This window comes from Dendronephthya gigantea, unplaced genomic scaffold (assembly GCF_004324835.1).
Source record: "Dendronephthya gigantea isolate DGI-Jeju-01 unplaced genomic scaffold, DenGig_1.0 000120F, whole genome shotgun sequence".
NCBI classification, from domain to species: Eukaryota; Metazoa; Cnidaria; class Anthozoa; order Malacalcyonacea; family Nephtheidae; genus Dendronephthya; species Dendronephthya gigantea.
In genome coordinates, this window is record NW_021163130.1 from 549,777 (window position 1) to 574,525 (window position 24,749).

At 35.6% G+C, this 24,749-nt stretch overlaps 1 protein-coding gene across 2 annotated transcripts; it reads left to right on the plus strand.

The window, feature by feature from the left end:
- Positions 1-24,388, plus strand: LOC114535510 (adhesion G protein-coupled receptor E2-like). 2 transcript variants are annotated; one of them, XM_028556809.1, is made up of 6 exons: positions 1-107; positions 4,150-4,267; positions 4,922-5,157; positions 6,042-6,066; positions 22,069-22,191; positions 22,723-24,388. In XM_028556809.1, exons 2-6 carry the CDS (start codon positions 4,168-4,170, stop codon positions 23,301-23,303), a joined length of 1,065 nt encoding a protein of 354 aa, XP_028412610.1. In that variant the 5' UTR covers positions 1-107; positions 4,150-4,167; the 3' UTR covers positions 23,304-24,388. The 2 variants fall into 2 exon arrangements, with proteins under 2 accessions (XP_028412610.1, XP_028412611.1); XM_028556810.1 differs by lacking the exons at positions 1-107; positions 4,150-4,267; positions 4,922-5,157; positions 6,042-6,066 and adding exons at positions 15,877-16,087; positions 19,409-19,525; positions 20,181-20,416; positions 21,303-21,327.
- Positions 24,389-24,749: the final 361 nt, after the last annotated feature.

The window sequence follows — 24,749 nt, forward strand, 5'->3', positions numbered from 1 at the left end:
CTCTTACTCGATGTCATGTGAAATTGAAACGGGGCTGTGATTCATCTGGTGATGAAATACATCATTCTGGTTTTGAAATTAGTTCTCAAATACATCTTTGAAAAAAGGTATCGAATTTTATCCCAATTTTGAGCCAGTTTTGGTCTAATTCTAAGAGCCATGTTCAATATTAAGTGGTATTGCGAAGCAGGAATTGCTAAAGTAGGAGCAGTCGGAGGTATATATGTATTTTTGGTTAGTATTTTTTCTCGAATACGCAAAAATCTCTATGCATGATGAATGTCGAAACTTCGTAAAGATCTGAAGGGAAGAAGCTCTCTTGAGAAATGAAAATTAGACTACTTACATTGGCAAAACTAGGCGGGAATCTTTAAACTTCGTAATCTAAAAAAAATATGAATCTTTACAACGGTTCGTAAAAAACTGTAACAAAATACATTTAAAACATCAAATAGAGAAGCTAGCGTTGCGCCTTTAACCTAAGACATCTTCAGGACAAGGTGAAGTGAATATATATATATATATATATATATATATATATAATATATATATATATATATATATATATATATATATATATATCTATCTTATATATATATATATATATTATATATATATATATATATATATATATTAAGTTTGTCTCGGAAGCAAAGAAGATCAGACAAAGGATATCAAACAACACTAAATCTAATCATTTTGCACAAACGTTTTCGCTTTATTGAAAGCTCCTCAGGTGCTGAATACTGATTTCTTACAAAGTATTCAGCACCTAGCTGAGGAGCTTTCAAAAAGCGAAAACGTTTGTGCAAAATGATTAGATTTAGTGTTGTTTGATATCCTTTGTCTGATCTTCATTGCTTCCGAGACAAACTTTTTTTATATACAGCTACTTGTGTTATCAACCTACACATTTTTTGATATATATATATATATATATATTATATATATATTAATATATATATAATATTATATATATATATATATTATATATATATATTATATTATATATATACACCCATTTGCAAAAACGTTGGCCGCAGATAGATAGATAGATAGATACTCGAGGTCTAATTAGAATTGCATATGAATACATTTGCATGGGATTTCAATCATATTACACAACATATGCAATTTTAATTAGATTTCGGGTATCTATCTATATATCTATCTGCGGCCAACGTTTTTGCAAACGGGTGTATATATATATATAATATATATTATATATATATTATATATATATATATATATATATATATATATATATATATATAGGCCTACACTTTAATAAATTTACAGCTGTTTACAAGATGTATTGTGCGAGTGAAGCGTTGAAGAGATCAGAGTAATTGAAGATACAAGCGGAGTTACCTAGCTTGTTAAGAAAGGTTTAACATTTAGTCGGGAGAACTATAGCCTCTTTCAAATCAGACGTTCAGTTCTCAAGCAAGAAGTATGGCAGTAATATTTCAGCCAACTTTCCGCTTCTCTCAAATGTTCTCTAACTCAAAAAGAAAGGCTTAAAGTTCCCGAATCAGTGTATAATCTTTCAAGTGCTTTTTCTGTCCCGCATTGTACCTGCATAGGCCAAACAGCCACTCATCTTCATTCAAAAGGATCTGCGATACTTGTTTTGTTCCTGTTCGCTTTTCCTCCTGTCTTTTTCTAAACGAATTTATTTATTCGTGTCTCATTGCTTAATTTAATACCTGTCTAAAACATTGCAAGGTAATTCCGTTCCTCCTTTCTTACTCTGATTCCATTTACGCTTTACAGGTGGTAATACAATATCTTGTAAGCAGTTGCAGTTATTTTATTGCCGTGAAATGCCCAAAGCAAAACTGAGCAAAGTTTGCATTGGTTTCCGACATGTTTTGTAAAATGTTAATGAGTATAAGTATCGTTAATGTATTGACAAAATGATTGCACACTACTTTGGATCGAGAGAAGCTTTGCTGAAAAAAGCGTTGCTTAAATTCATATAGCTACCTGCGCCATATTAGTTTATTCCAACGCCATTACTGATTTCTCTCAACGCGTCATCATAATTAATTACCCCATGCAGTGCGGTTGCTATGAATGTCAGTAATTATTATGCTTTATGAAGATTATAGTACTGTCATATTGTTTTGACGTTAAGTGTTTTTTTTTATTTTCGCGTGCATATGAATAGGCTAAAGCTGTAGCAAGTCAAAATAGCACGCAGAAGGTGGAATACCAGTCTTTTGTAAATGCGTCTGCGGAACTGACGTTGATTGATGTCGATAATGATTCATGATTCTTTTGAAGCAGATATATTAAGTCGAATGCGCATGTATCAGAACAGGTACAACATAAAAGCAATAAAAAATATTAATATTATTCCTGACCGGCACAAAATATAATGAAAGAGTTATATTGCAGTCGTCAAAGTTACAATTAAAGCATATTCAATGGAGTAGCCGATATTCATAACTTTGTTATGTACGTGCGGTTCGTTGAAATGTCTCAAAAACGCACGCTCCTTAAAATGTATAGTACAGCGTCCTGTATGTTGCATAAAATACTTAGTATACATTTCATCATTAACAAAACTCTCTGCGGGACAGGTTGTGGTTGAAATTGCCATGCAAAAGCCATTTAAAACTAGCGGGAGGTTTGGCTGCAGCAGATGGGCTGGTAAATATTATATTGTATTGATGCCGACCTATCTGAAAATGAAAAATTAGATATCCTCTTATTTGAAAGGAATATCGGCTATATAGCCATTTATGGTACACTATCCTACCGTATATATACTATCAAATATTGAAGATTTACGCATTATCACTCCACGTGTTTACGTGTCTATGTACTTTACGTCATGATGTGTTTAAAATTGATCAATAAAAGCTAGTAAGTGCTTTTATTTTATTTTAATTGCATCGCGGGCATAATTTTTTAAAGCTCTTAAACTTTTCGTTCAGGCCGAACTGTAAATTCAGTGTGTACGTAGCTATATGCTCGGGTCCGCAAATTAAATGCAAAGTCACAAGTCAAAGAATAATTATTCTTTGCGCGTTCCGAGTTTAAGGTTTGTCTGTATATTCATAATTTTATATATATTTTTAATCATTTTGAGTAATGGAAGTTTGTTTGATGCATGGAAGTATAAAGAGAGGGGGAGCCAACTTATTATCGTAACCAAGAGTATACAGTTAGTAAAAAACATAGCTTCTGTATGAGACATTTCAGTCTCATTAGTGTTTATTGACGGCGAAACTAGGGCGATAAATTTTTAGGTGGGTATATGTATGTGCATGTGTGTGAATATTCATATTATTGTTTAGCTAATTTTGCCATGTACGTTCAACAGAGATTTGTCGGGCAGAACGAATATATGAATACGCACCCCCCACAAATCATCGAAAATGCGTCTACAGCATGTTTAATAAAAAAATCATTTTATTTTAAAGGGATTTTGATTATCTAAAACATCGTGATTTTTGTCTTGGTTCATGCACACAATGTTTAGCGTGTTAGGAAGCACGTTTAACTCTAAGGAAATGGTCTGTCTTGGTGATGTACTGTCGCGTGTGTGTCGTGTATTCTGTTAATTATACCGCATGTTGCGTCGAGAGACCAACTGGTCCATACTTCTTAGGGCAGCAGGGAATTATGATGTATCGATCAATCTTTTCATTTCTCATGTTATGCATCCAGCTCGCTGCAATACACGCCTCCAGTGATCCACTGAGTTATAAGGCCTTGTTTTCCACTTCAACCGTATCCTAACGAAGCGCAGCGTATATTCCTTTTTTTTGAAAGCTTTAGTTCTATCCAGTAAGCATCTACCTAAAATGAACAAGTTTTGCGATTGGCTTTTTTAAGAATTTAAGATTCGTTCTTTCAGAAATCAACTTCTATTGTTCATTGTGTTTTGTTGTTATCATGCATCAACCAAAATAGCAACTGAGTTTGTTATAATTACGTATATACCGACCCGTTGGCTATCCGAGTGCCCAGAAGTGGAAAACAGTCTTATATTTATAAGACTGAACTTGTTATCGAATATTTCACAGCCGGTGTATGTAATGTAGTAACTATGACACAGTTTGCCTTGCCATACAGGCCTGGGCTTATATAGCTAATTGTCGTGACTGGTTTGAGTTATATTTTTTTCATTCACAGGTTAACAAATAAAAGACAATGGCAAATCTTTGGTTATTCATACTTCTTTCCTTCATACTTTTGAAAGGAGCACATTCAGAGATGGGTGCTTTGATTTGTTACAATTCTACTCTTGAAGGTATAAAACCTACATAGCTCTTAAGATTATTGGATTGATGGATTATTTTCAATATTTTTTTCTAAAAGCTATAGCTAATTATTCGCAATTTGAGTCGAATATACATAGCACAAGTTTTAAGCATTTTTGACGTGTATCTGACATTGTATACGACACTTTGGGCTAACAGTAAGATGACTGAAGTTGCCGGATTTGAGCGGCCTGTGCAACCTGTTAAATTTGAAATAGTCAACGAGAGGCTGCTCAAATCTTTATTATAGGTGTATGCATTGACAGCCGTTTCAACTGTTTTTACTTTAACCAAGGTAGTAGGGAAAGTAGTGTGGATTAAGTTCCCGTAATTTGTTGAGCCATCGGGTCGTCCTTGACTTGTTCACTGAGATAAACTTGAATTGGTGCAAATTTTTTCCAGGGGATAGCCTTATCAAGGCCGGTTCATACAATGGGGGTTCATATATTCATCTTATGCCCGACTGATTTCTTTTGTTAGCTATTGTTTCGAATATGGATATAAATATGCACCCATCAATTAAGGTTCTAGCGATGGCCCTGAGCTTTATAGATATAGACAGACAATTGAGTAGCTACGTTTTTTAAAGAATATTTGTTCAAATAAAACTTATAACAAATATTGTACGGCTTTCAACATTGTAGGTACCAGGCTTAAATATTCAGTTATAAAAAGTAAGTTCGTTCAGGGCGAGATGATTGATTGCCTTATGGAATGTGTCACTGAGCCATGTTGCAGATCAATCAACTACAAAAACAATTGGATGTTTGAAAACGAAACAAATTGCGAAATGTTGCACAATATGGTCTACACTGCATCAAAGAAAATGCTGGAGAAAAACTCCTCTTATGATCATGCATATCTCATTAATCCAGCAAAGGTAAGGTTGGTTGTAGAATCGAGACAGGATATCTTAAAAGTTATTCTTCTAGCCGCTAAAATTTTCCATTGCGGAAGTCATATAGAATGAAGGAAATAATAATTCAATTTTGTCGATGATCTGACTTAATACAATCTGATCTGTTGCTTTTTATACTCGCATCAGCTGGATAGCGACGTTATGTAGTTTACAAAACTCATAATGAAGATGCTAGAATAATTAGCAGGAACGGTATAAAAGCCAGTTTTATTAAAGCACTCAGTCTTGTCAGTCCAGCGGACCAGCAAGTGCGCTAACTTTTTTTAATTGACGAGCGCCCCCCTACGTACCAACCAGTACGACTTAATTTTTGTTCCCTAACCGGATCTGGTCCGGTGATCAATATGTCCTAATCCTGCAATGATGAGTGGTGCGAAGCAGTACACTAATAAACCAATAGAATTTAATATATTATTTTTGAGCAATCTGATTGGTCAATGAAACAGGAAGTTAGAAACTTTTTAAGGAACTTTTCAAATTGTTGAGGAATTGTTCCGATGTGTTCCTTCAAGTTAGGAAATGAACTTGTCAACTGATCAACGCATTTATTGGCACGACTGTAAAATCACTGTATAACTTCGATAATAATCTTAGTATTTCCAAATTGAGGTTCCTCTTCTGAAAATTTATTGCTCTTCAAGCATTTTGATAAGGGTTAAAGAAATCACTATTCAATGGATATCGCTATTCAGCTTCCATACAACCGGCGGTTACTATGCAGCCCTGTTGTGTAAGGAGCACTGGTTAGCGTGATTGAGCGTGTCACTCTTTTAAAAGGCTGTTTGAGGAATTAATCTACTCCATTTTTCAAATTTCTTTAATGAATATATTTTCTTTTTTCATAGGTGTTTAATAAAAGTTGTATGCCAGGTGGGGAAAATATCTTATTTTACTCTTTAACTTTGATATTTAAACTCAGGGCTAGGACCTATGATTAAGAAATAATTTGAGATCAGGAAATGGTTAATGCAAACTACGGTTCCGTGGTTTTGGGGGCATATTTATATAAATTATAGGATTATATTAATGGTGGTGATTGTGCAAGAACAGCATGGAAACAGAGATCGTCTTAGTAGTCACAGCGGGAAATTTTGAAGTTTGAATTTTTGCCGTGACTACTAAAACAAGAATTCTCTGCTGGCGTCACGGCTTGCTACGTCATTATGCACAAGGTCTATTGAATCGAAATCAGTGGCGTAGTCAGTTATGTTGTCTCGCTACGTAAATTTTGAGTTATTATAATTATATATCCATGTCTGTAGACATTTATTTTTTCACATTTCTTTTATTGAATCGTTGCTATTTAATGCCATTCTAGAAATTGACGAGTGTGCGCTGGGAATCCACCAATGTCACTCGAATGCAGCCTGCAATAACACTATTGGCTCGTACGAATGTCACTGTCGCAGCGGATTTACAGGAAATGGGACAACATGTTCAGGCAAGATTATTCTAATCGACTTTGTTATATAGCTAGGGGGTTTGAACAAAGTAGACCCACTCTTAGATATAAGCACTTCTAGGTTTAAGGGACCTGGTGCGCACACGACATTGTTATCTCTTATAAAGTCTATAACTGAGTATACCAGTATTCCTTTTACAAATAAACTTCTTAATAAAGCCATGCATTAAAAAGGTATCAAACGATATAAGTGGTCTTTAACTATAAGCTTCTGACAAGATCTTTCATTTCAGACGTTGACGAGTGTCTGGGAACTCACAAATGTCACTCAAACGCAACCTGCAATAACACCATTGGCTCCTACGAATGTCACTGTCGCAGTGGATTTGCAGGAAATGGGACAACATGTTCAGGCAAGATTCTTTAATTCGACATTTTTATAAAAGTAGGAGCATTAAAAACGCAACGTCAAAAATCCACTTTGTTCTTTGAGCAGAAAAGATTTTTCATTCCAGGAGTAATAATCATTATTTTTTGCCCAAAATTCCATAAAATAATCCTACATTTTGCCCACGATTGTTGTTTAAATTGGAGTTATGATCCTTAAACAAAATTACAGAGTGCAGTCTATTGCGTAATTTCCCCGAAGTTGTTTGAAAAAGAATTAATCTAAAACATAAATTTTGTACCATTTACATTGAGATGCATTCCAAACGTGCGAGAGATTGTAAAATTTTTGATAATTTTTTTATTTCATTCACATTAATTCGTATCCCAGGGATAAATAAGGTTTTGATAGAGTTTGGGTCTAGAAACAAAATGTACATCAACGGACAAAAAGGTTATAATACATGATTTCGTACTTTATTGCCTCAATATTTCTATATTTTAAAGCGTGTTTCTTGTTTACAAAATTAGCGTGTTCTCCAATGTACGTCACTTCCGGTGAAAAAGCGCAACTTGTTCCCAGTCACAGCACCTCACGGTCAAACACGAAAAAAGCTTACTTTGAGGCCCGAAAAATACATGAAGATCAAATTTTCGTCTTATCAAATATATTGCAAATGTTCTTAAAATCATCTAATCTATCTAAGTAGGTTATTTTCCTGAGGTTGATATTGGCTCTTTAAACAAAACTACTGGGTGAACTAGAGTGCGTAATTTCACCGAAGTTGCCTGAAAAAGAATTAATCTAAAACATAAATTTTGTACCATTTACATTGAGATGTATTCCAATCGTGCGAGAGATAATAAAATTGATGCTAATTTTTTTATTTTAATAATTTTAATTCGTATCCTAGCGATAAATAGGGTTTTGATAGAGTTTGGGTTTGGACATTAACGGAAACTGAAGGTGTAACACATCAGGAGGGCCGTCTCTAGAAGCCTATTTAGGGCGGTAGGGCGCGAAGGGTTGTGCATATTCATTTATTTTTTACACAAGTCCTGGATATGAGCTAATGTGCAATCTGATTGGCTCTCTAGATATGAGCTCATATCTGTCTAGTAGAGAAACGTAAACAAAATGGCGGCAGACTTTAGGGAGTTAAGCGACGATGAAATTCACGTTTCTTTGATAAAAGTACACCAAAGACATGGCGGTATTATTGAGGTAATTGCGAACATGGAAATGCACCTCTAGTTTAATCAAAATACAGAACTTTTGAGAGAATTTCTATACCGTAAAAGATCTGATACGTACGCGACAGGGCCGTACCTCCTGGGGGGGTGTGGGGGGGTGTATCACCCCCCCAAAATAAATCCTAAGGGGCCCTGCTTTTGGGGAAGAACTTGCCTTATTTCAGTTATTTGATTTAACAACAAAGCTAAAAATAATTATATTTATGAAGAAAATAACCAACATTTTTCGATTTTCAACTGGTTTTTTCCCCCTAATGTCTTCTTAAACTAGCGTTTTCTTCTCGTTTTCTCCCCCTTTGAAGCACGACTTACATGAAGTTTTTTGCGCTTATTTTGATCACATCAACTGTGGGCTCAAATGTCTGTCATTTTCATCATATTGAAAGATTCTAAGCAGGATTAAAGACAAATTAAGCCGGGTATTTATTCATTTATTCAAAACTTAAGTTTTAGTAAGCTTAAGTTTGTCAAGTCCCGCTGTAGAAATTCAATGGACAATAAAAGACTTGATTCTCTTATGCTTTTGGCATGCGAAAAAGATTTGGCTGAGAAGGTTGATCTCCAAAACCTTGGCAAGGCGTGGTCTGGAATTAAACACAGGCGCATTAAATTGATATGACTGTACATTCCTTCGTTTGGGCAAAATTAAACTTGCAATGGTTAGATTCTAATTATTTGTAACTGTAAAAGATTTACTGAAACATTAAATAGCTTGCGACTTTTAAGGGGGCCCAAAAGTCGATAAAGTGTTGAGGGGCCCAAAATTTTGTGACACTTCCCCAATAAAATATCGGTCGGCACGGCCCTGGTACGCGACATTGTTTCCTAGCTATATGAAGTCAAACTATACAAGTATTAACGTTCCAATATAACCAGGGAGCAGCATGGCAGCGTCTTCAAAAAACTTTGCATCAAATCTGGTATAATAACAGCTGCCAAAAAACACTTCTTGACGTTTTGATTTGAAAGCGTTCGTCAGGAGAGTTAGTTCTGAAGAAGTCCCTCAGGTCGAAACGTCGAGAAGTGTTTTTGTCTATTTTAGGCAGTTGTTACACCACATTTGATGCTAAGTTATACCAGCATTTGTTTGACAGAAGAATTTTTTTTAAAAATTCAAAGAAAAAAGATAAAAAATAAAAAGTGTTGTAGGCTCTCAACAAGATCGTTTATTTCAGATGTTGACGAGTGTTCCCTGGAACCTTACAAATGTCACCCAAACGCAACCTGCAATAACACTATTGGCTCGTACGAATGTCACTGTCGCAGTGGTTTTGCAAAAAATGGGACAACATGTTCAGGCAAGATTATTTTATTCGACATTTTTATGAAAGTAGGGGTTATTTTAATCGACTTTTTTATATAGGGGCAAAAAAACGCGAAGCTAAATTGATTTACAATTTTGTTACATGTAAAATATAATAAAAACATCTTATCTCCATGCCATGTGTTTTTTCAATTTATTCATTTTTATAAAAATGATTTTTACGTTTCATAGTTCACGAATTCGATTCGGACATATTGTCAGGTGAGTCTCCAGAATTTACAAAACTATTGGGAGAATGGTTGCCACGGACCGGGAATTGGAGTGTTTGCTGGAGAGCGACAAATATGAGTGAAGAGGAATGTGAAAAATTTCATGACGGTTGTGACGGGAAAGTTCCGACGCTGACGGTTGTAAAAGTTGTTAAAAATCGCACGGCCTTTGTATTTGGTGGATTTGCCACATCTAGTTGGGCAAAAACACGAAGTTCTTCTGCTGCTCCAGGTTCATTTTTGTTTTCATTTCGCAATAACGATGACCTCTCGCCGTTTAAGTCGCCTTTGAAAGTTGATAATAACGCACAGGCAATACAGCGAAACGCAAAATCTGCAGTTAAGTTTGGCACTGGTCCTGATCTTTCAATTGCCGACGAAACAATGAGTCACCAAACTTATGAGTGCTACGCTAATATTGGTCATACCTATCAGCTCCCTCCTGGATATACCAAGCAAGAAAGCGAAACACAATCGCTCCTTGCAGGGAGCCTTATATTTATCCCGGAAAAAGTGGAGGTATTATATTTAAACTGAACCGCAGTTGGTTGCTGCAGGTAGTTGGACTGTGGTAAATAGTATTATTAAGCCTCGTTTACACTACACTCAATTTATTGGCCCAGGCACGGCTAAAATGGGTACCCGTGCTAAAGTTTATTAGTTTTCAGATTACCAAAACAAAGGTCGGGCACTATCTAAATGGGCACGGGTACCGCAGGTACCCATTTTAGCCGTGCCGTGCCAATAAATTGATTGAGTGTAGTGTAAACGAGGCTTGAATGTACCCGCTCCAGATTACGGTAGTATTTGAACATTATTTCATAATAACGACAAGCTTCCACGTTTCAAGTCGCCATTTAAAAATCCGAATGAAAACAATACAATATTACAAATCACAAACTCTGATCCAAAGTTTGGGTTTGGTTGATCTCGCCATCGTCGATGGAATAAATGGAGTGAACATCGTAAATGTGGCAAATTTCGGTCATCGCTATCAGACACCACCTAGATACACAAAAATATAGGTAAACCAAAAGACTGGCGCTTCTTACAGGGAGCATTTTATGTTTTATTCCAACAGAAGTTGAGGTATTAAGTTGAGTTGTAGTTGAGTATTATATATAAAATAAACTGCATCTATTTTTGTTGAAAACCCTTGGGGAGGTTGTGCGTTGATGAGCAAAATTACGATGAAGGTAAAAGGCTTAACGAACATAATTTATAAAGTTAAACTCCAAAAGGCCATAAATTAAACGCCTGTTTGCATGTATTTCATTATTGCACGACCAAAAACAGAGATTGAGAAAGACTATAATTAATAAGTTGCAGTTAAAGAGTGAGTCAAGAAAGAAATCCTTCTTGACACTGCTTTTGTTTACATGTTTGGGAAGTAAGCATATCAAATTTTATCCAACTATTAAGAATAAATAACGACTTTTGCTCCATAATAAAACACAGACAATGCCATACAGTGTAAATGTCACCAGCCGCAATGAAAGTGTAGACGGATACGTTTTCTACAAATTGTCTAAAAGGAAATCACTTTATTCAATGGATTTTAAAATAGTTTAAAATGGTAATTTAAAATAATTTCTAATCGTATACATGCCACAGAGCTAATTGTATAAATAGCAGTGTATTTAGTTATAGCACCAATAAAAGCTACAGCTTGGGCCTGCTTGGCCAGAAGTTTAATAGGTCTTAGTTTGCCATCGCATAATTATTTCGGCTTGTGTTCACTCATAAACACCATTTACGGTTGCATGTAATTACGTATTTGAATGTTATTCATTTGCTGATTATAATCTTTTCCACAAGTCTTAGTTTATAGTATTCAAACAATTCTAACAAACCTCAATTGAATTGCAATTCGAATAAATCTCAACTCAATAATAAGAAGGCAAAAAGAGATTTTTCTTAAAAAACCGGTCCCAAATTTAATTTAAAAACGAATGCCACTAGACAATATAATTACATGCACTAATACTGATTAGCCACTACAATTTATGTCCTTATGGTATCGTCATATTACAATTGTTTGCTGCTCGTCTTTACGTTGAATGATTATTCATTAAAAATGCTGCTTTTTTCTCACTGCAGAGCAAAGATCTGCATTGGAGTTCGCTTTCAACGCTTTCAACAAATGCTTAGTCTACACGTTTTGTATATTTTTGTGTTCGTTTAACTTATATTTTATCAATGAATATGCATGACAGTTCTGTTGAGAATTCCCGCTTACACTCACATGCAAATTTGGCGCATAACTTTGCTAATACAATTACGCGTAACTACATTCCTACATACGCGTACTACGTAATTGAATTACAATTCGAATAAACCTCAATCTCAATCTCAATAATAAGAAGGCAAAAAGAGATTTTTCTCAAAAAACCGGTCCCAAATCTCATTAAAAACGAATGCCAGTAAAAACAATATAATTACCTGCACTAATACTGATTAGCCACTACAATTCTAGGTGGTTATGATATCATCATATTACAATGTTTTGCTGCTCGTCATTACGTTGAATGATTATTGTTTGAATAGCTGCTTTTGTCACTGCAGAGCAAAGGCATGCATGGGTTTTCGCTGACTTCACTTTCAACGCTTTCAACAAATGTTTAGTCTACACGTTTGGTATATATTTTGACCTATGAATATGCATGACTGTTCTGTTCAGAATTCACGCTCACACACGACATGCAAATTTGGCGCGTCGCGGACCTTTTTACGCGTAACTTTGCTAGTACAACTTAAAATCTTTTGTCTTTAATGAGAAAACACACAGCCCTCAAAGACTAGCATCACGAGTACCTAAAGTCAGAATGAAAAGAATTAAACTTATTAACATCAATTGCATTCTTACAGAAAAAAATGATAAATTGCGAAGATCTTATTGAAATACTACTTTTTGTCTTCAGGTGGTTGTTGTTTTACTTGTTTAAATTACCAGTCTTCACTCCTTCAAATTCTGCGCGTGCGCACAAGTACCATGACCATTCAACGTCCAACATCAGGGGCCGCGAGAGATGCTTACGTGAGGGACTCGTATTCAAATATTCGTGTTAACAGACCGTGAAAGTAATCAATTTAAAAGAATGCGAATAAGAGAAAACACGAAGATACAAATATTAGCCTTCCCTCTTTTATGTCATAATTATGTCAAAAGCACCTGCCTAAAGGTGAAGAGTAAAAAGAGAAATTACGGACGGAACTCTGGAGTTAAGTATTATGCTGTTTTCATAGCTTAAATAAGTAAAGTTAACGACGCGTTTGCGCATGCACCACGGCAGAATCCTTTATTCTGATTGAAAGACTAGATTTTTGCATGGAGTAAAAAGCCTCGGACTGATATTTTACAGAACAGACTTCACGCTGGGTCAATAATAATTTAATATTGGCTGACGGGCACAAAAAGTAATAACATGCACATGTAGTATTTAAATGAGGGAAACGCAAGAGTCTTTTCAAGTCGTCGAAATTAGCATTAGGTCCGGTACATAGAAATGCCTCAAAAACGGGTCATTAGATAGTACAGCAACTATCCTACTGACAATAATATTACATAGCTATGCGTTTCCTCATCACTAATATAAACACTCGGCGTATCCTGTCGTGAATGGAAATTGTTCACAAAATTATGAATGTTTCATTCCAGCCGATTTTTGATTGCACTGTCTTTATAGTCATTATCTCTACAGGGTGTCTACAAACTTTATTCACTGTGAAGTTGTGAACGTTGTGCCCTCGCGTTTTAATTATTGCAAGCTGAAAGCAAAATTAGTAATAAGATTTGTATTAATAAATGAATCAGCGTTTTTTTTTTATTAGTTTCATGTTGCAAGTATTTCATAGCCGGAAGGTAGCAACTATTTAATTTGTATCGAGACAATTCACTTGCAATTTCCAAAATATCTGATACCGGTCGGAAATACAATGTCTTTAAAAACAGTTTTTAGGCATGTTCATGTCAATTTCATTGATTTATTTAAAAATTAATAGCAATAAAAATAAGAGGAAATTTGTACCTCACTCAGCCTTCAGATTTACAGATGTCAATTAATGAGTTTGGGGGTGGAAAGAAAAGCTTGAAGGAAAGCTATCAAGGAGTCATCTTATTTCTAGCATGAAGCAAATCATACTTATAAGAAAGTTATGATAATCAGAAAAACTCTACGCGGAAAAAGGCAATGCGTGGAAAGGTTGGGAGCACAAAGAAAAGTAAAACTGATGATGCATGAAAGATTAGAGGAGTACACCAAGACGATTGGCTCTTCAAGGTGATAACAAGGAGTTCTCAGTGCTGGGTGGAATGAGCACGACAAGTTTAAATATTTTAAATATTTTGCATATTTAAAAACTGGTATTTTCAATATCTTCAAACTTTTGGGTTTAGCAACCACTGGCAGCGAAGGTTTATATCCCTTAAGGCCGTGAAATCTTTCTATTCTGTCTCTCCGCAGATTGCAAGATAAGCAAGTATCTTTCCAATCATTGGAACGATAGGCGTCAATCGAACGTTAGTTGAGGGGGCCATGCATATTCATATATTCTGTTATGACAGCCGATTTATATTGAAGTGAAATTGTTTTAAAACAAATTAGCCAGGCATAGCAGAATATATGAATATGGGCCCCCTCAATTAACGTGAAACCCACGGATGCTCACCCAAAAAAAATTGCACCATACATTTATCATTTATATAGACCTGGAGTGAGGAAGATTCGGCGAAATATTTCCCGAAGTGATGATATTTTCCCAGGGATTCGCCTGAGGGAAATAGTTAGGCGAATCTTCCAAGCGGAGGTCTATAAATGATATATTATACCGTAAAAATATTGTGAGCTTGTAGAAGGGGAAAAAATACAGTGCAAAGGTTCGCCGGAGAATTTAATATTTCTATATTCTATAAATCAGTAAAGAAATACTCGAAGAAGGCGTGAAATATTTTGGTATTCACATATTTACTAATCCCCTCCTTCATTTCCTATGTTTATCACTAGGCCTCTTCTGTTACCATTCTGCTCTTATCCGACTTACAATCCTTTTTTATTTTGCTCCCCCATCCTCATTCTCCATTATTTTTTTTTCTTTTCTTCTCCTCCGTCTTTATAACCGAACCTTCTCTTTTCTTTCATCTTTCTTTTGGCTTTCATTTCATAGATCATTTCACTTCGCTGTTTCTATCCCTCTCCATTCCTTATTTCTACACTGGGATTATACACTTTTCCGTATTTTAATACTGGACTAAAAAGTACAATCATTTTGACTGAAAAAAGTTCAAAGGCAGACCTCGAGCAGACGATCAGACCAAAGTCATGAACCTTGAGGAAACTTTCCGGGAATAGATTTCGTGATTCCCCTTATTGTTAGAAAAAACTGTTAAAACTCCCGGTTTACATTTGATATTTTATTTAACAGGCTTCATACACGCCTCAATTACATTCATACGTCGAACGAAGCTACGTTGATACGGTTCAAAACTATAAACAAATGACGTAAACAGTACAGAACAAAGTCGACCAAATAAGTGCATGCATTCATAAATCACGTGTCTCCTAGCTCTACTTTATACCGTGTCCGATTTGCCGATGCATGTTCTTAAATACTATTGGCATAACCAATGAACAGTAAAGCGCATTTACACATATCAACAAGGGGTGAATCCTGAAGAGCCGACGAATTGTGAAAAATTCAGCTAAAAAATCTCTTTTTGATAAAGCTAAAAAGAAATGAATGGAAATAATTAGGATTTGCAAAAGCTACAGGATATAAGTGCGAATAGTTTTTTCTTGCGAAATTACACTTCACACATTTTAAAAACACGCAAATCTGATATCTTAAGTTAAATTGAGTTTCATGCCCAATTTAAAGGCAACGCGTGAAGGGCAATTAAGTTGACGGATATACGCCGTGGTTTTGGACAATTTAATTTGTTTTGCAATTCTAAAAGAAATATTTTAAATTAAAAATGATATGATTTGGTAAATTGAAATATACGCGCCGCTATCGCTAAGCAACGAGGTAAATTTTTAATGACAATAATCTGCCCCTACTTATTAAAACATTTTCTAACTGCTGTTTATTTGTGTTCGTATCGAAGCTTGTTGATGAAATAAAGCAAGGTGAGAGAAAGGAAACGAATTTAGTCATTATTTTCGATTACATTATTCCAGAAGTTTCTCAGTACTTACGTTTCGCCCTTTTGTTCTTACTCGATGTCATGTGAAATTGAAACTCGGCTATGATTCATCTGGTGATGAAATACATCATTCTGGTGTTGAAATTAGTTCTCAAATACATCTTTGAAAAAAGGTATCGAATTTTATCCCAATTTTTAGCCAGTTTTGGTCTAATTCTAAGAGCCATGTTCAATATTAAGCGGTATTGCGAAGCAGGAATTGCAAAAGTAGGAGCAGCCGGAGGTATCTATGTATTTTTTATTAGTATTTTTTCTCGTACACGAAAAAATCTCTATGCATGATGAATGTCGAAACTTCGTAAAGATCTGAAGGGAAGAAGCTCTCTTGAGAAATGAAAATTAGACTACTTACATTGGCAAAACTAAGCGGGAATTTTTAAACTTCGTAATCCAAAATAAATATGAATCTTTACAACGGTTCGTAAAAAACCGTAACATTTAAAACATCAAACAGAGAAGCTGGGGTTGCGCCTTTAACCTAAGACATCTTCAAGACAAGGGCAAGTGACAAAGATAAAAAGGCCTACATTTTAATAAATTTACAGCTGTTTGCAAGATGTATTGTGCGAGTGGAGCGTTGAAGAAATCAGAATAATTGAGGATACAAGCGGAGTTACCTAGTTTGTTAAGAAAGGTTTAACATTTAGTCGGGAGAATTATAGCCTCTTTCAAATCAGACGTTTTTCTAGAGAGAAACAATATTTGAGTTCTCAAGCAAGAAGTATGGCAGTAATACTTCAGCCAACTTTCCGCTTCTCTCAAATGTTCTCTAACTCAAAAAGAAAGGCTTAAAGATCCCGAATCAGTGTATACTTTCAAGTGCTTTTTCTGTCCCGCATTGTACCTGCATAGGCCAAACAGCCACTCATCTGCATTCAAAAGGATCTGCGATACTTGTTTTGTTCCTGTTCGCTTTTCCTCCTGTCTTTTTCTAAACGAATTTATTTATTCGTGTCTCATTGCTTAATTTAATACCTGTCTAAAACATTGCAAGGTAATTCCGTCCCCTTTCTACTCTGATTCCATTTACCACAGGTGGTAATACAATATCTTATAAGCAGTTGCAGTTATTTTATTGCCGTGAAATGCCCAAAGCAAAACTGAGCAAAGTTTGCATTGGTTTCCGACATGTTTTGTAAAATGTTAATGAGTATAAGTATCGTCAATACTTAATGTATTGACAAAATGATTGCATACTACTTTGGATCGAGAAAAGCTTTGCTGAAAAAAGCGTTGCTTAAACTCATATAGCTACCTGCGCCATATTAGTTTATTCCAACGCCATTACTGATTTCTCTCAACCGCGTCATCATAATTAATTACCCCATGCAGTGCGGTTGCTATGAATGTCAGTAATTATTATGCTTATGAAGATTATAGTACTGTCATATTATTTTGACTTTGGGTGTTTTTTTTTATTTTCGCGTGCATATGAATAGGCTATAGCTGTAGCTGTAGCAAGTCAAAATAGCACGCAGAAGGTGGAATACCAGTCTTTTGTAAATGCGTCTGGGAGACTGACGTTGATTGATGTCGATAATGATTCATGATTCTTTTAAAGCAGATATTAAGCAGATAAGTCAAATGCGCATGTATCAGAACAGGTACAACAAAAAGCAATAAAAAATATTACTAATATTTCTGACAGGCACAAAATATAATGAAAGAGTTATATTGTGGTCGTCAAATTTACAATTAAAGCATATTCAATGGAGTAGCCGATATTCATAACTTTGTTATGTCAGCGCGGCTCGTTGAAATGTCTCAAAAACGCACGCTCCTTAAAATGTATAGTACAGCGTCCTATATGTTGCATAAAATATTTAGTATACATTTCATCATTAACAAAACTCTCTGCGGGACAGTTTGTGGTTGAAATTTCCATGCAAAAGCCATTTAAAACTAGCGGGAGGTTTGGCTGCAGCAGATGGGCTGGAAAATAATATATTGTATTGATGCCGACCTATCAGGAAATGAAAAATTAGATATCCTCTTATTTGAAAGGAATATCGGCTATAGCATTTATGGTACACTTTCCTAGTGTATATATACTATCAAATACAGATATGTATTATATTTATGTATTATCACTCCACGTGTTTACGTGTCTATGTACTTTACGTCATGATGTGTTTAAAATTGATGAATAAAAGCTAGTAAGTGCTTTTATTTTATTCTAATTGCATCGCTGATATAATTTTCTAAAAGCTGTTGAATTTAGCCAGAGCTGTAAATTCAGTGTGTACGTAGTAGCTATATGCTCGGGTTCGCAAATTAGATGCAAATAAGTCACAAGTCAAAGAATAATGATTCTTTGCGCGTTCAGAGTTTAAGGTTTGTCTGTATATTCATAATTTTACATATATTTTTAATCATTTTGAGTAATGGAAGTTTGTTTGCAGCATGGAAGTATAAAGAGAGGAGAGCCAACTTATTATCGTAACCCAGAGTATACAGTTAGTAAAAACATAGCTTCTGTATATGAGACGTTTCAGTCTCATTAGTGCATGTTTCTTGACGGCGAAACTAGGGCGATAAATTTTTAGGTAGGTATATGTATGTGCATGTGTGTGAATATTCATATTACTGTTTAGCTATTTTTGCCATGTACGTTCAACAGAAATTTGTCGGGCAGAACGAATATATGAATACGCACCCCCACAAATTATCGAAAATGCGTCTACAGCATGCTTAATAAAAAAAATCATTTTATTTTAAAAGGATTTTGATTATTTAAAACATCGTGATTTTTGTCTTGGTTCATGCACACAATGTTTAGCGTGTTAGGAAGCACGTTTAACTCTAAGGAAATGGTCTGTCTTGGTGATGTACTGTCGCGTCTGTGTCGTGTATTCTGTTAAATATACCGCATGTTGCGTAGAGAGACCAACTGGTCCATACTTTTTAGGCCAGCAGGGAATTATGTTGTATGGATCAATCTTTTCATTTCTCATGTTATGCATCCAGCTTGCTGCAATACATGCCTCCAGTGATCCGCTGAGTTATAAGGCCTTGTTTTCCACTGCAACCGTATCCTAGCGAAGCGCAGCGTATATTCCTTTTTTTTAAAAGCTTTATAGTTCTATCCAGTAAGTATCTACCTAAAATGAACAAGTTTTGTGATTGGCTTTTTGTAAGAATTTAAGATTCGTTCTTTCAGAAATCAACTTCTATCGTTCATTGTGTTTTGTTGTTATCATGCATCAACCAAAATAGCAACTGAGTTTGTTATAAGTACGTACCGACCCGTTGGCTATCCGAGTGCCAAGAAGTGGAAAACAGTCTTATGTTTATAAGACTGAACTTGTTATCGAATATTTCACAGTCGGTGTATGTAATGTAGTAACTATGACACAGTTTGCCTTGCCATACAGGCCTGTGCTTATATAGCTAATTGTCGTGACTGGTTTGATGTATATTTTTTTCATTCACAGGTTAACAAATAAAAGACAATGCAAATCTCTGGTTATGTATACTTCTCTCCTCCATACTTTTGAAAGGAACACATTCAGAGATGGGTGCTTTGATTTGTTACAATTCTACTCTTGAAGGTATAAAACCTATGCCAAGATCTTAAGATTATTGGATTGATGGATTATTTTCAATATTTTTTCTAAAAGCTATAGCTAATTATTCGCAATTTGAGTCGAATATACATAGCACAAGTTTTAAGCATTTTTGACGTGTATCTGACATTGTATACGACACTTTGGGCTAACAATAAGATGACTGAAGTTGCCGGATTTGAGCGGCCTGTGCAACCTGTTAAATTTGAAATAGTCAACGAGAGGCTGCTCACATCTTTATTATAGGTGTATGCATTGACAGCCGTTTCAACTGTTTTTACTTTAACCAAGGTAGTAGGGAAAGTAGTGTGGATTAAGTTCCCGTAATTTGTTGAGCCATCGGGTCGTCCTTGACTTGTTCACTGAGATAAAACTTGAATTGGTGCAAATTTTTTCCAGGGGATAGCTTATCAAGGCCGGTTCATACAATGGGGGTTCATATATTCATCTTATGCCCGACTGATTTCTTTTGTTAGCTATTGTTTCGAATATGGATATAAATATGCACCCATCAATTAAGGTTCTAGCGATGGCCCTGAGCTTTATAGATATAGACAGACAATTGAGTAGCTACGTTTTTTAAAGAATATTTGTTCAAATAAAACTTATAACAAATATTGTACGGCTTTCAACATTGTAGGTACCAGGCTTAAATATTCAGTTATAAAAAGTAAGTTCGTTCAGGGCGAGATGATTGATTGCCTTATGGAATGTGTCACTGAGCCATGTTGCAGATCAATCAACTACAAAAACAATTGGATGTTTGAAAACGAAACAAATTGCGAAATGTTGCACAATATGGTCTACACTGCATCAAAGAAAATGCTGGAGAAAAACTCCTCTTATGATCATGCATATCTCATTAATCCAGCAAAGGTAAGGTTGGTTGTAGAATCGAGACAGGATATCTTAAAAGTTATTCTTCTAGCCGCTAAAATTTTCCATTGCGGAAGTCATATAGAATGAAGGAAATGATAATTCAATTTTGTCGATGATCTGACTTAATATAATCTGATCTGTTGCTTTTTATACTCGCATAAGCTGGATAGCGACGTTATGTAGTTATGCAAAACTCATAATGAAGATGCTAGAATAATTAGCAGGAACGGTATAAAAGCCAGTTTTATTAAAGCACTCAGTCTTGTCAGTCCAGCGGACCAGCAAGTGCGCTAACTTTTTTTAATTGACGAGCGCCCCCCCACGTACTAGTACGACCTAATTTTTGTTCCCTAACCGGATCTGGGCCTGTGATCAATATGTCGCAATCCTGCAATGATGAGTGGCACGAAGCAGTACACCATTAAACCAATCAAATTTACTATATTATTTTTGAGCAATCTGATTGGTCAATGAAACAGGAAGTTATAGGAACTTTTTAAGGAACTTTCAAATTGTTGAGGAATTGTTCAGATGTGTTCCTTCGAGTTAGGAAATGAATTGGCCAACATTTTTCGGTCAATTGGTCAACGCATCTATTGGCACGACTGTAAATCGCTGTATAACTTCGATTATAATCTTAGTATTCCTAAATTAAGATTCCTGAAATTTTATTGCTCTTCAAGCATTTTGATAACGGTTGAAGAAATTACTATTCAATGGATAGCGCTATCAAGCTTCCATACAACTGGCCCCTGTTGTGTAAAATATAAGGAGCACTGGTGAGCGTGATTGAGCGTGTCACCCATTAGAAAGGCTGTTTGAGGAATTAATTTACTCGATTTTTTAAATTTCTTTAATGAATATATTTTCTTTTCTTCTGTAGGTGTTTAATAAAAGTTGTATGCCAGGTGGGGAACTTATCTTATTTTACTCTTTAACTTTGATATTTAAACTCAGGACTAGGATTTAAGATTAAGAAATAATTTGGGATCAGGAAACGGTTATTGCAAACTACGGTTCCGTGGTTTTGGGGGCATATTATATTTAAGGTTATATTAATGGTGGTGATGGTGCAAGAACAGCACGCATCGAGAACTGGAATCGAGAACTGGAATCGAGAGCTCCGGAATAAAATGAACCGGAATATTATTTCTTCTCGTTAAAAATGTGAAACTTGGAAAAAAAGAACTATTCACAGGAAATCTTGAAGAATTTATTTTTTCAAGTTAAACACGCGCTGACGGTTTGGAAACTACCCCGTCATAATAAACCTTATGCATAATGACGTAACAAGTTGTGACACCTGCAGGAAATTCTGGTCTTAGTAGTCACGGCGGGGAATTTTAAAGTTTGAATTTTTGCCGTGACTACTAAAACCAGAATTCCCTGCAGGCGCCACGGCTTGCTACGTCATTATACACAAGGTCTATTTTAATTTTTGCCGTGACTACGAAAACCAGAATTCCCTGCAGGCGTCACGGCTTGCTACGTCATTATGCACAAGGTCTGTGAATCGAGATCAGTAGCGTAGTCAGTTATGTTGTCCCGCTACGTAAATTTTGAGTTATCATAATTATATATCCATGTCTGTAGACATTTATTTTTTTACACTTCTTTTATTGAATCGTTGCTATTTAATGTCATTCTAGAAATTGACGAGTGTGCGCTGGGAACTCACAAATGTCACTCGAACGCAATCTGCAATAACACTATTGGCTCCTACGAATGTCACTGTCGCAGAGGTTTTGCAGGAAATGGGAAAATATGTTCAGGCAAGATTATTTTACACTATATTAACGTAATTTAGCATCAAATGTGGCATTTAACAATTGCCTAAAATAGACAAAAACACTTCTCGACGTTTCGACCTGTCAGTTGTCAAAGTGGATATATATTGGAAATGAGGATACATGCTCAGGCAAGATTATTTTACAGCATAGATGAACATAATGTACTTTTATCTAGAAAATGGCGTGATATTTATTTTAACGACGAGAATTTCCTTCAGTGTTATTGTTAGCCTTGCCGCCACAGGTTCTAGAAATATCGTTGGACACACCAGTATTAATCACGAGTTTACTTCAACACTTTACTTTTATTATATGAACAATACGCTAGTGATCTGCATTTCTATAGTATCAGACTTCGACTGTCCCTTTTTTTATCATATCTCTATAAACACCTGCGTACGTGTTATATGATACCTGTCTGGAGTGTTCGGTCACAGTTTCACCGAGTCTGTCAAATATATGGCTAATTAAGTCTACTATGGTTAATTAATGCGGCTTACATTATATTTATAGTTCATGAACTTGATTCTCACATATTGTCAGCCGAGTCCCCAGAGTTTACAAGACTATTGGGAGAATGGTTGCCAGAGACAGGGAATTGGAGCGTCTGCTGGCGGATAACTAGAGACGGGAATAAAAGCGCGACTTTTCAACAGAAATGCAAATCTAAAGTTCCAACACTGACAGTTGTAAAAGTTCTTAAAGATAATAAGTCTTTTATATTTGGTGGATATGCAGCAGCTAGCTGGACGGGAAATATGGGTGGTGTTAATGCTCCAGGTTCATTTTTGTTTTCATTTCGAAACAACGGCGACCTTCCCCCGTTTAAGTCACATTGCAAAGAGGCCAAATGCAAAGATGCAGTACTTCGTAACCCAGAATCTGGTCCTAAATTTGGGACTGGTCCAGATTTTTCGATTTCCGACGGATCACTTTTCCAACCAAAAGGTGGTGAAGGGAATGCCGCAATTTTTGGTGTCAGCTATAAGCCACCGTCTGGATACGCAGACAACACAAGAGAAACACAATCGCTGCTTACAGGAAGCTACATTTATTTTACTCCGTCAGAAGTTGAGGTATTATATTTGAACTAATCCAATCTATTCGTATATTGAAAACATAAACAACAATATAGAATATAAAAGTTGTACTGCAAGCGTAACAAATTTCACGTTTCAAAGAGATGTAACAAACTTTAGAAATAAGCAAAGATGTAAGCCTTTCACGAACACGAGTAGGATGCGCTTATATCATTCGTATATATTGCGAAAACATTTATACGTATAATAGACCTTATGCATAATGACGTCAGAAGTGGTGATGCTTGCTGGGAATTCTGGTCTTATTTGTCACTGCAGGAAACGTTTTGTTTCGAAAGTTTTTCGCCCTGACTACCAATCGCGCTTTGTAACGTCATTATTATATTAAGAATTATAACTTTAATTTAGAAGCAATCGCTAAGGGTGAGTACAAGTGATCCTTTTGCGCACTTTTGCTTATACTCTCACAACTGCGCATGCTTTCCAATTTTCATTAATCAAGTTTAGACAGACAATGCCAGTGATTGTAAAGTTTCCAATCTTGAGGGGCGTTGAGTGCGCAATGGATCACTCGCATGACACGTGTCTTTCCTCTCGCTCGTCCAGCCAGTAAATTTAGTTGTAAGTTAACTACCTTTTATACACTCGGCCCGGGTGTTAGTAATATTGTGCATGATTTAATTTTAAAGAAAATGTAGAAATAGACAGGTGTTGCGAAGTAGGCATTTTTTATATAAATGTTCACAGTGCATGAAGTGTACATTTTGCACGGCAACTGGCGTCCAGTATGGGGATCGTACGCCACAGCACATTTCAACAAACTTCTCTCATTTCAGCAAACTATCTAACCTACTATCTGTGATATTCATGATTTAGTAATTCTAAATATTTGCCTAGGTATTTAATTTCGCGTTTTTTATTCGCTCGACTTTAATTTCGCAATTTCAATCCCATAAGTACGAAAAAGATGTATTTAGGCCATCGTTTATTATAGGTAATTATAGTTACCAAAGTCGTCCAGACGGTGCATGCCAAATATAGTGTATTAATTTTAATGAATTGATTATTTGATGTCGTATATAGACATGATGCAGTTACCCGATCATCCGAGCCAGAGGCATGACTTACTACACATTATATGCTACATATATATATACACTGTTTCAAATGTAACATTCTGTTAATGACGATGCAGATTTAGTTTGAAGAATAAAATTAAAGATTGTTCAAGCATATCTTGGAGTGTTTGTATTGATGCTAGTTCTAACAGTTCTTCATAGGTGATATATTAATTGTTACCCAAGTTCATTATCATCATCGTAGCCATGCATTTGCTTTTTCAATTTTCTGGCACAATGTTTTGTTCACTCAAATAAGTTGAGAACATTGTTCCATGTTAGGTTAAACATACGCTTTGTACAAATTTGTCGTCGCAACCATCCTCTTTAGGCGTCCTAGGACTGCAATCATTGGATAAAATTTCTTTAGTATCTCGTCAAT

What these genes read in the sequence shown, in the direction of transcription:
- LOC114535510 (XM_028556809.1), top strand. Translation starts at nt 4,168, where the DNA reads ATGGCAAATCTTTGGTTATTCATACTTCTTTCCTTCATACTTTTGAAA. An exon ending in TTACAATTCTACTCTTGAAG is followed by an intron (nt 4,268 to 4,921) that starts GTATAAAACCTA and finishes TCAACATTGTAG; the next exon opens with GTACCAGGCTTAAATATTCA. An exon ending in AAATGGGAAAATATGTTCAG is followed by an intron (nt 22,192 to 22,722) that starts GCAAGATTATTT and finishes TTATATTTATAG; the next exon opens with TTCATGAACTTGATTCTCAC.